Source organism: Moschus berezovskii, chromosome 12 (genome assembly GCF_049115385.1).
Source record: "Moschus berezovskii isolate FMDL1 chromosome 12, NW_MosBer_1.0, whole genome shotgun sequence".
NCBI lineage: Eukaryota > Metazoa > Chordata > Mammalia > Artiodactyla > Moschidae > Moschus > Moschus berezovskii.
Genome location: NC_142471.1, coordinates 33,520,459 through 33,532,974, shown reverse-complemented (window position 1 = coordinate 33,532,974; position 12,516 = coordinate 33,520,459). Strand labels below are relative to the sequence as shown.

The following is a 12,516-nucleotide window of genomic DNA, read 5'->3' as shown; positions in this document are numbered from 1 at the left end:
TCCATGGGAAGGAAAGGAGACTGTAGGGGGGGGTGGGGTCCACTGGCGCCTTAGGGTCTGCTGGGCAGAGGGCGAAGGCCAGACTAGCTCTCAAAAGCTCTCACACAGTATTACCTTTGAAGGATTGAGCTCTTTGTTAGCTCTTCCTGTTCCCAACTATTATCTCTATCCAAATGGAATCTTTCCCTTTCAAACCCTTTCTGTTTCAACCTCAGCTAGTGGTATAGCAAAAAAAGGCCCAATTATTCCAAATACCTTTGCTATATCATCATCTCCCTTTTCATGTGCTCTTCTCTTGGGAGTGTTAAGAGAAAAGGCCAGATCCCACAGCGCCAGAAAACCCAGCAGTTATGTCAGCCCAGATCACGAGCCCTTCTCTGCTATAGCCCATTCCTCTGGGATCCTTCATGGCTGGAGGAAGTCCTGACCCTCATTCTAGACCTTCACATGTCAGTGATGAAAGTAGCAACGGAAGACACAGATGGCTTGCAGGTGGGGCAGGGCACCTGCCAAGTGGAAAGCCAATATTCCAAAGACACAAGTACCACTGAATGTTGTCAGTCCTTCCTTTCCTCCTCTTCCTAAGGAGGGATATCCAGTCAAATCCTTCTTCACCAGCTCTGCTGCCACTATCCCCATTCTTCCGGCCGGCACCCAGGTTTACACACCTCAGTTCTCCACCCCTAGTTCATCTAATCACACCAAAATGTATCACCTATTCTTATGTCCTTTGGCACTGAGAGTACTCATATTCATGCTAACCGTATGCATGGTTAACTAACCATAACTGAAAATTAACACGCTCCAAGTGCTTACCATGAGTCAGACACTCTTCTCAGCACTTTATGTATATTAACTCATTCAGTTCTCCAGACAACCTCAGATGTAGAGGCAGTTAGTATTTCCATCTGAAAGATACAGAATTCAAGGGACAGATTTGTTCGAAGTCACCCAGCCAGGAAGTACCAGAGAGGTGTTTAAAGTCCATGAACTTTGTGTTCTAATGCCCCCGAATATTACCAATAATACTGATGGCCTTACCAGCTCACAGTGACAAATCAAGTATGTATATAAGTGCTTCATGGACACTAACCCCTTTCATCCAAACAACACCATTAGAAAGATCAGTAGCCTCATTTTACAGAAGAGAAACTGAAGGTAAGATAAATTATGTAACAACTGACTCAGAGCCAGCAATTAGTATGTGAGAGAGCCAGACGCCCTTGGCCTTACCTACTGTCCTATGCCATCTCCTTGGCTGCAGTGGATGGCTTGTGGCCTGTCTGGTCTTGATAGGTGATGCCTCCCAATGACAGTGTCATGACTCTGCAGTTATTTTCTGTGTTTGATCTTATTCTACCAGCCTACTTGTCACAGACTGAAATGCCACTCCTTCCTTGACTTGAGGCACATCACACATTCTACTCACAGTGATGACACCATGTATCATATCTTCAAGAACTTATTAACAAATGAATTTATTTTTCTTTGGCAGGGAGGAGGGCCTCAAAACCAGATCCATTGTCCTTCTCATTCTAGGGATAAACATAAAGGCCCCAGAAGTCTTTATGGCTTGTGGGATGTGGCAGGGAGAGGAGACCAGCTCAGGGCTTTGGATTGACCTTGGACCACTCCAACACTCACTTGAATTCCTTCCCTGAGTATTCTTCCATATGGCCAATTTTGTAAGCACCCAGTGATGCAGCTCCTTCTTTGGAAGGCAAAGTTCGATAACCCAAAGTGCCATTGTCATAGCAAGCCTCTCTCCATTGGAGCAGAATGACTGGCAGTCATTAAAGTGTGGTTCCTATCAAGTCTTTTGGGAGAAGCACCTTTGCCCCTACCCATTTTAGCATTCATCTGTTTCCATTTCTTCAACATCTTATCTAACCAAGTCTCCAACAACACAGCTGTTTATATCTTACAAGGCACCTGAATTAAAAAGCCTGTTTCTCAGGCATAATGAAAACCTCAACTCAACACCAGGATATGCTTTAAAACAACTCCTTTCTGTGCAGAAGCTGAATGGCCAACACAGGGATGACTCTGCTTAGATTATTTTTATGGCAAGAAATGTAAAAGGAAAGAGAGAAAGGCACTTAAATGGGGGAATAATGCTCTCTTTCTTACAGACAGCGGAAGGAAATTGATACTCTGTCTGCTGTGAAAGGTCAAAATGCCAACTTTGAGCTGAACTGTAAAGACTAAATTCTGAACAATTATTCTCTGCAGCAGTTGTAAAAATTTCAGCAAATTGCAGCTGTCTTAGGTCTTTCACCCAGAAGACCTACTCGTTTCCATCAGCAGAGTTCACTCTCCCTTCCAACCTGGCATGTCCAACCTAGCACTAAATCCTTTTGCAAAGTCAGTCCACAGAAGGGTACAGCCAAAACCAAGGGCAACTCAGGCAAACAGCACAGACACTGGGTTCAGTTCTTCTGAAAATCATCCTTACACGTAAACCACTGGAAAAAGTCATAGTTTGAAATTGTTTCAGCGGCCTGGCAATGCTTTTAAAACATGATAACCATCATACTTTACTCCTCTCTGAAAGGTTAGTTTAATCGTAGATCACAAAAAAAATTGGTTTCCACAAATGCATAATGGTTCATCTATGTCACACTTGAACTAAATGGTTTTTTAAATGGAGCTGAAATTATTTTGATGTGTACACAGTCCCGGATTTCTATACAACCTTTTTTAACCAGCCCATCAGGAACCTTGCCTCTAAAGCCTCATTAATAATTCAGATGTGCTGATGACTTTAAAAGATCTATGGAATTGAAGCTTAGGAGAAAAAAAAAAAACTCTGCTTGACAAAAAGATAAATGAATGTGGAAAGAAGCTGTAGGAGTCTGGCAAGCTGTAGATCATCTCAGAACAGATTGTAACTTTATCATTCTGTCAGGGGGAATAATTTAAAGCACTTAATCAGTTAGCTTCACTGTGAGGATGTAGCATTATGAATTCCTATCGTCCAATCTGTTCAAATCAAAGTGAACTTAATTATAATAGGTGAGAGAGCCAGTGCAGGAAGGAGAGGGAGGTGGAGAACGATGCAAGAGGCAGGAAGTTTCCTGAGGAGGGGGTACACCGAACTACTGAACAAAGGATAGTAAGTGAGCTTTCTCAAGCCTCAACTTAGTTTAGTGTCTGCACTGGGGGCCCAGGGCCCTGGACATAGCTAGAGGAAGCATGGGCCAAGGAGAGACAAGCAGAGTGGTCATGAGCTGATCGTAGGTGTCGGATCTCTAAATCATTAGCCATACAGGGACACACATGCATGGTCCTCTATCAGGATCAAGCCAGGTGAGCAATTTTGTTAACACATCCAGCCAGGACCACCGACAAGGCAGTTATGAATTGTTCTGAAAGACAGAAAAGGAGGCCAGAGAGGCCATCGCCTCTATAGCAGTGGGCGTGCTTGAAAGCTTTTTCCTTTTCCTTTGCTTTTCCTAAAAACCACTAAAATGAGGCATATGATTCTCAAGTTAGAATGCACTGTTTGCCCCAGTTCCTTTGTATCTATACATGTGGCTGATTTCCCAGAAAATTCCAGTGCAAAAAGAGGTAAGGATAAGGGCTGAGTCTTGTGAAATAGCAGTAACTGCCAGGAGGATGCTAGGCCATTTCATCCTCACCCCAGCCTCTGAAAGCCCTGACTCAGCATTCTCATCCAGCCATCTCTGGATCTAGGGTGAGAAAGAAATGCCAAGACTCTGTCAAGCTCCCTTGTTGACAGCATGGGTGATTATAGTCGGTTAAGATAGTGCCACTAAGAATTCTTTTCATAACTTCATACCAACAGAGAGTTTTATTGAAATTAAAGCCATCTCAAAAGACTTTTAAAACATTGGTTGCTAACCTAATGTTTCACTCTCACTGGCCAGCAAAAATCTGTGGGCTTACTTTAAGACTCCCAAAACTGGCTTCAAAAGAAATAAAGGAGTGTTGTAATTGAGATATACCTTTAAGTGAGCTTGTACAAGCAAAGTCAATTAAAGCCTGGGAGGAGGAAACCCTGCAGCAGATTCTAGATCTCTTAATCTGTGGAAGGGAAAGTGTCCCTTCAGTTCAGTTCAGTTCAGTCGCTCAGTCGTGTCCGACTCTTTGCGACCCCATGAATCACAGCACGCCAGGCCTCCCTGTCCATCACCAGCTCCCGGAGTTCTTCATCTCCACTCAAATCAATGGATGCACAAGTCTTTCTTTAGGTGCAACACCCATGCCTAATACTTGTTATATTCGTCATCTCCTCACCACCAAAGCTTTTCAGGCCACCAAAGGAACCCCAGAGAACACTGCCAGAGTTAATCTTCCAATCCCTCTTTATTCTCTGAAGTCCACCCCCGGTGCCTCCAGGTCCCAATAGCTCGTTGGTTCGTCACTTGCTACAGGCAGCAGAGGTATGTTTCAGGTTCTGGGGTTCTCCCTACACTGTACCGTCTCTTTTAGCAATTACTCACTGTCAGCTTCTCTCAATTACCTTTTTGCATTTTTCAATGAACTTTCCAAAATCTTTGGCCTAGGACTAATTAAGCTTCTAATTTCTCCTTCTTGTTCTCTATCCGTTTTGCCCTTTAGCAGAAAAGAAATGGTTTACAGATGAACCGGATAATGCCTATCCCAGAAACATTCAAATCAAGCCCATGAGTACCCACATGGCTAACCAGATCAACCAATATAAATCCACAAGCAGCTTGATTCCACCAATCAGAGAAGTTGAAGATGAATGTTGATTCCCAGGAGACCAGAACTATTTTTTTTAAAGCCTGACAAACTTCATAAATGGTGACGTGACTTTTCTTCCTCTTAACATGCTGAATCACTGGTGGAAACATTAGGATAAGCAAGAACTGCAAGAAAAATAGACAGATCTTTCTCCTTGTCTGCCTTGACTATTGCTTCCATGTATTTTGGAAAAGAAAATGATTTCATTTATAAATGAACATACTAAAATAGTCCTGTATAGCCTCTAGCATTTTAAATTATTTTTATTTATTAGAAAGAAAATATATATTTTTTTCTTTTTTTTCTCATTGTCAAATATCTTCCCTATATCTAACAATGCAAAATCAAAATGCCTAAGTGGCCAGACTCCTTAGTGCATATTTCTCTTCTTTATCTCTTTCTTTGAGGAGAGTGATGGTCACCACCACAATTAATTGTAATTAAGGAAACTGGATTATTAAGGCAATTTAAAAATGGCCCAATAATGTAAACATGTATTTTAGTAAATTTTAAAAAAAGAGACAAAAGGGGGCAGGTGAATTTCCTGGATGGATGTGTATTTTGGCTACACTGACACCAGCTCTTAATAAATGGAAACACTTATTTTCACATTCAAAAGTCATATTTTTGTAGTTTTAGTTTTCATCCTGTATTTCTTATCCTTTTGTTCATATATTTAAAGGGAAGACCTTCTTGCAGCTTTTCTACAAATGCCAGATCGGGTTTACCCTGTCAACTAACAGTACCAGGAGGGTTGTGAGCATGCCTGGGATGTGGAAGTTGAGGACCAGATGCACAGAAGACATCTCTCTGTTTGTTGTTCCAATGGTGGGGACTCCTCCATGCTGTTATGCTTCTCATTTCATATCTCCAAACCAACCAAGCAAGTACTTTCAACTTTGGTAAGGTCTGGGGGATTCTCTCCCCATCTCCCAAGTCCAGGGCTTTTAGCCTGAAAGTTTGTAAACATCAATTAATAGTTCTACTTAACAATAGGATGGGATAACACATATATGCAGTTCACTGAGTTTTTGTGTAAAAGCCAGAAAAGTTTCGTGATCAAGGAGACAACTTTTGCCCAGATCTAAATTTTGCAGGCTTTCCTTTAGTTGCTGGGACAAAACGCACAAACTTGTTACAGCAACCTAAAAAATAATAACACAAGGACAGCTACTAATACGCTTAATACAGGCTATTAGAAAAGGCCTTTGAAAATTACCAGCGATGAAATCCTATGTATCAGCCACTTCAAACTGTGGTCAAAAAAGATTTCTGTAGCCATCAGACACAGTTCTAATGTGTCTGAGCTCTGATGTTTGCATGCTCAGTGTCACGGCATCCCAGCAATTATTCCATTCCAAATGATTTTCAACTTCAAAATGATGTCTTTGATAGAATCATCAGGGTCTCTGGAGCAGCATGAGTATGATTTTTATTTTCTTAAAAATGTTAATTGTGGACACTCAAAAGAAAAAAAAAAAACTAACCAAAATATCCCCCCAAAGTCCCACGCTATCTCTTCCATTAGGCCATGACCCCGTGGTACATAGTATGTTACTGCAAATCAGATCAGAGCCAAGCAATGAAACCATCATGAAAACATGTCCACTAAGTACTCCAGTTACCACCTTAGGCAAAATGAGCTTCCAACTCTGTCCAGTCCCTGCAGAGCCAATGTCGTGTTTCCACCTTGTAGGCGTCGTCCTGAAGTGACTTGTCAGACTGTGGTTACCCTGTTGTCACATTTTGTAGAATTAGTTCTATAAAAGTATTGTGAATATAATGTATGTCCAATTGGATTGTTTAAAAACTACTTATAACCAATCACTAGTCTACTCAACAGACTAAAATTATGTCAGCAGTCTCTATTCAGGCTTATACACATTTCTTGGTTTCCAACAGAAGTAAAATGGGTTTGTGGGGGTGAATCCCTTGCTAAGATTTGACAACTTTTCTGAAAGCTAGGCCTTCTTCTATTATACATAATAATTTTGCATTGGGGTCACCTTCGTATACATTCTTAGTACATCAACCCACGCTCTTCTTTCCTTCATGAACCCTAGTGGTTACTGATAACTTGATAACCATTTCTGAATTTGTCTTAACTATTTGGTCTCCTCTGGCAGGCAGTGATGGCCACCACCTAAATGTCCTTCCATTAGAGAATGTTAGGCCACAATGTCCCATGCCCGCTGCCCTCTCTTCCCCATCTCTCCAAACCAAGGCACAATGGAAATGCAAGTACAAACTCCGTGCTCTTTACAGCTAGAAGTTTGAATATAAACTTTTTTTTTTAATCAAAATCGCGAAGATAGTTTTCTAAAGCAAAGGGCTCCCCTTCAAAAACCAGTTGGCAAGAATCCATTTCCTTCTAAGGTAGAGCAAAGTCATGCTGTTTTGCCTTTGTTAATAATGAATTGTTAGGGGCCAGAAAACACAACTATGCATTTTTTTAAAAAGGAAATCTATAAAATGGCTGGTTGTTGGCTCCCTTGGCAAAAACTCATACCTGGTAGATGGAAAGTGAAACGAAAACAGAAACAAGATTATAAGATCATTGAAGGGCTTGGAGGAATGCCAGAGCTTCCTGGTTTGTTTCTATTTGTTGAGCTCTCTGGCCTGGAGGAAGTCCTCACCACCCTCTGACAGACCCCTCTTCCTGGCTACATTCCGCATAGACCAATGATGGCTATCATTGGTGTAGTCTGTGTTATAAGGCTCTGATGTCCCATCCCACTTTAGGATTCCAGAAAAGCCATTTTCCTAAATTAACTCAAGTGCTTTGGGAATCAGACTCTCCAACAGGCTATTGAAAAAGCAGAAAGCACCTACTTATCAAAGTATCATCATCATCATCTTTTTCATTAAGATAAATCTTACTTTCATCTGAGTAATTTTGTATTTTAAAATAGTCTTTTGCCAAGATAAAACACCTTCAGTAAAAGTGGTTGTGACTAAGGCATACAGGGAATGCCCAGAAGCTCTTTCCTTCCAAAGCTTGGGGCATCTTATGATGTACTTTGTAAAAAAAATTAATTGAGGACTTTAAACAAACAGGGAATTAGAACTGTTTGGTTAGGGTTAGAAGGGAAGAAAGTGAGAAAGCATAATAACATTGGGGATGTTTTCATGTCTAAAAGCAAAAGAGTCCAAGTTTCCTACTTACGTTTTAATTATGATGGTTCAACAAGCTACATCTGCATATAACTAGCTCTACACTTAGAAAATGTTCTTGAAACTCTCTGAGTCTCAGTGACCTCATTTGTAAATGAAAGTGATTTATCTAGATGACTTCTAAGGTCCTTTTCGGATCTGAGAGGATGTGATCTGAGTTAAAAGTGGGAGCATGGAGAAAATCCTGTTCTGTCCTTCCTGCAGCATTGCCCAAGCAGTGCTCCAGAGGGTAATGCCCCTTCTGCTCCGGGCACATGGTAGTTAGAATTGTTCCTCTGCTTTACATTTCAGAATTTAAGTTCAAAATACAAATTTCAAATTTTAAAGTCACCTGAATCACTTTGATGTGATTTTTCTGTGTATTCCTAGGATTTTCTTCTCAATTTCATCCTAGCCTGCCTTTTATATTGGCTCAATTTCCATCAATCCCTTCCTCTCTAACCCATATCTCCAATATGTAGTTAGAGACTCACAACTTCCAGATTCTGGATATGAATCTAGGCACTAGGAAGTTTCTAGTCTGTTACTAGTCTTACTTCTCACTTCATTTCCTGTCCTGTTTATTTGATTTTTTTTTCCCTCTCATTAGTAAACCAGCTATTTCTTTGCTACATTTCTAACGTTTATCTCTGGAGAAGGCAATGGCACCCCACTCTAGTACTCTTGCCTGGAAAATCCCATGGACGGAGGAGCCTGGTGGGCTGCAGTCCATGGGGTCGCTAAGAGTCGGACACGACTGAGCGACTTCACTTTCCCTTTTCCCTTTCATGCATTGGAGAAGGAAATGGCAACCCACTCCAGTGTTCTTGCCTGAAGAATCCCAGGGACGGGGGAGCCTGGTGGACTGCCATCTCTGGGGTCGCAGAGAGTCGGACATGACTGAAGCGACTTAGCAGCAGCAGCAGCAGCAACGTTTATCTACATTTTTTTTTTGTCAAAGAGAATCTCAGTTTTAAAAAAAGTAGGAACAAAAGGAGGCAGAGGGGTTGAAAGAGAGAAAAAAATAGAAACCAACTGGGATGTGATCACCTTACCTTCAGTTCAGTTCAGTTCAGTCGCTTAGTCGTGTCCGACTCTTTGCGACCCCATGAATCACAGCACGCCAGGCCTCCCTGTCCATCACCAACTCCTGGGGTTCACTCAAACTCATGTCCATTGAGTCGGTGATGCCATCCAGCCATCTCATTCTCTCTTGTCCCCTTCTTCTCCCACCCCCAATCCTTCCCAGCATCAGAGTCTTTTCCAGTGAGTCCAGTGGTCACCTTACCTTACAAGTGACTAAATAAATCATTCAAATTGGACATGGTATGCCACTGCAGAATCTGTCCATTCTTTATGGAAGCAGAGGGAAACTAAGATGAGACTTCAGAGAAGGCACTAGAAACTAACTTGTCTTCAGGGCCAAGCTAAGATGTTGAGGCTTCATCTAGAAAGTCATGGAAAGTTACTAAGCGTTTTAAACAAAGAGTGATGAATTAAACCTGTGCAAAAATGAACCTGTGCATTTTTAGGTTGTATGTTTTGAGAAGTCAGTTCTTCTGGAAGTCATCAAGGGCAGATATGCAGGGCTGAACATTTTCTCAGCAACATGGAGTTCTCAAAGACTCCAACTCAAACAAACTCCAAGTGAAAACTCAGCATGTGAAGTCCTACCTTCCTCAAATAAGTGTTACTGATACTCATAGCTGCAGAAGCTCCACTGGCAATATAGAGGTTGGTTTGAGGGCTGGGAGTTGGGGCACTGGTTGTGAATCTAGAAATGATCCTTTGTGAAAGGAACAGTTAATTTGGACCTCAATACAAGAAACTTGTGGAGGAACAGGAAAGAATGCAGGCAGCTGAGAACTGTTGTATTAATTAGTTCAAAGTGGAAGAAGCTGAGCATTATCTATAAAGGTAGGTCTGGCAATCAAAAGGCATGGAGGAAAATGGAGCCGAGAAGAGGGTTGCAGCAGGTCCTGTGGGATCTGGACATCAGAAGCACAGAGGTATGCACACAGTGTGGCTGGGTCTCTAAAGGAGGAAGGGTAGGTGTGGAGGATTTTTTGGAGGCTGCAGAACGTGGCAATGGCAACTGTACTTTTACGGGCTAAAAGGAAAATTAAATAAAGTAGAAGCTGCTGGGAAAGGCAATCTCAGGTACTCCAGAACCAGGAAAAGGGGGGACTAATAGAGACGGAAACGTTAAGAGAAAGAGAGGGCGGGTCATATATGAGGTTGGAAATGAAAGAGATGGTGACTTGGAAGTAAAAGGACTCACTTGAAGAGGGCAAGGACATCGCTTGTTTAACTGGAGTTTGTCAGGATGCCTGGCTCTGGCAGGCAGTCGGGTTGTGCTCTGTGTTACTTTGGGTGCCGTAGGCAAGGGAGGTTGCACAGGACTTTCAGGTCACTGAAACTCTTCCCAGAGAAGGACCCAAAGAGAGGGATCCTGAGGTGTGCTTTGTCTTTTGCCTCCCTGTGCTTGTCGTTCCATGGTTCCCCATGCCCACACCCCGGCGGCTTTGGTTTCAGCGTTGCTAAAACAGACACAACAGTCTGTCGCTTTAGTGGCCTTTCTGGACATCCAGTATGAGGAGAGAGGGTTTTTGACTCGGTGAAACCAACCTTAATTTCTAGGTAGATTTCAAATTTAAAAAGCTTTCCTTTGGTCTGTTTATCCCCTTGAGGACGTCTGTGTTTCTTCTCCTCCACCTTGCTATTTGGCAGAGCAGGGACAGAAGTGACACCAAAGGTCTCCAGTGTGCCTGCCTTGGGAAGCATGCCTGGGCCCACTGCTCAGAATCTTAGATGGAAATGTCCACACGGCACCGACACATGCCTGCCAGAGCAAACCAGAGCGTCTGTCAGGTGGGATTCAGGGTCAGTGTGAGAAGGCAGCCAACAGGTAGGGGTGCCCCGCCAAGGTTGATGGAGCCCCATTTCCACACCAAACCAAAGCACCCTGCCCCTCCCCGCTCCCTGCCCCTCCTCCCTTCCTTCCACTGAGCACAGCCTGACACATTCAACCAGAACTGCAACATTTCAAACATAAACCAAGGTCTGCCTGGAAATCCTAATTAAATATGTTCCATTCCCAGGTGGCACAATCACATCCTGCTTAAAACTTCTGGCTCACATCCCACCCACCAGATGCTGAAAAGAAACATTCCCTCACTTAACACCAAAACCTGCACTCAACGTTTCTTCAGGGGATAAAGGAAAAAAAAAAAAAAGTATGCTTACACAGAGGTCAGCCCTCTTGTTCATTAAGGAAAAAGAGCGTGGCTTATTCATCTGTCTTTCAAACGTTTGATCGTTGGCATGATGATTTTGATGATGGTGGATTATTAGGACCTAACCAAATCGGAGGAGAGACTAAATGCTGGTGCTCTGAAATGATCTACCCTGTCATCTGTAACAACCAGTGATAATTCTCTTGTCTTGTAAAAAGGGTTTGTACATAACTTGTACATGGTTTCATTTTGTATTTTTCGCAGATTAAAAATTTATGTATTTGTGTTCTAAATTTGTGAGTGTGCCTTTTGTCTCCAGCACCCACACTTCATGGGCGGGGTGGGAGAGGGGAGAGTGGAGTCTATGGGTCCCCATCAGGCTGCGGTGCCTCTTTCTGGTGACGGCAGGATTGTGGACTGATCGGGGCCATGGGAATGCCCCTCTATTGCCTTTGCAGCTTCAAGTGCAAACAGAGCCCTGCACCTCCAAGGAGACTGTCAGTAGGTACCAGCCCAAGATGGCAATGGATGGCAGAGGAAGAGGAAGAGCCTCTGTCATTAGATGTGGTGCCTGGGAGTCAGTCCCTCCAGGGTCACACCATGGCCAGAGGGCACACATGCTCCTGCAGAACCTTCAGCATGCAGATTGCTCAAGAGATAGATAGCTTTTAGGTAGCCCGTGGGAAGCCAGAACATATCTGTCCTCAGCCACTTGTACCCAAGCTAGATACTCTTTTCCTGATACCTGCACAGCAAAACAAGCATGCTCTTTTCCCATGCATTTGGCATATCAAGACAACCATCAGATGTTTTCATTCATCCCACCCCATGCTTACGCCCCACAGAGTAATCAATGAAACTTTATCACAAGGTAAAAAAGAGGAAAAAAAAAAAACTCTTAAAACTTGATACTGTGGTCTCTGAGCCGTGATTTAAATCATCTTCAGAATACTAAGTGTGAACTCTATTAGGGAGACGGGACTCCCAAATTTAATGCTGATCTAGCCTGGAGGAAGAGGAGGAGCTGAGAATGGAGAAAAGCCACCCGAGTTGTATGTATGTAATGTGTATGATGATTGGCACTTAATGTATTCAAGAGATTATCTTATTTGTTTATGAGCTGTATTTACTGAATAGTGATGATGTTCACATTCCTCTGCTGGGAGCTGGGGATGCAACATGCAACAGTGAGTAGCATCATGACTCCAGTTTGGGGAGGAACAGAACCAACAAATCAACAGGTAATAGTCACATATTAAAAATTAACCTTTAGGGGTTAGTATGGTATGCCAATGGGAAGGCATGAGAGAAGCATTTAGCCATTTTAAGAACGGTCCACCAATTGACTGATACTTTGAGAAACAAATCCCTGTTTTCCATAAGCCGATACTAGCCC

General features: G+C 42.7%; 1 protein-coding gene across 10 annotated transcripts in view; it reads left to right on the top strand.

Annotated features, from left to right (window-relative positions):
* Nucleotides 1–9,494, top strand: part of KCNMA1 (potassium calcium-activated channel subfamily M alpha 1) — a 775,740-nt gene extending 766,246 nt beyond the window's left edge. For 5 of the 10 annotated variants that reach the window (XM_088842052.1, XM_088842055.1, XM_088842053.1 and 2 more), the window contains one exon: nucleotides 4,585–9,494. In XM_088842052.1, the coding sequence (XP_088698178.1) occupies nucleotides 4,585–4,739 (155 nt within the window). In that variant the 3' untranslated portion in view covers nucleotides 4,740–9,494. The remainder of the gene's footprint in view (nucleotides 1–4,584) is intronic. The other 5 variants (XM_088842056.1, XM_088842058.1, XM_088842054.1 and 2 more) reach the window with 1 other exon arrangement.
* The last annotated feature ends 3,022 nt before the right edge of the window (nucleotides 9,495–12,516 follow it).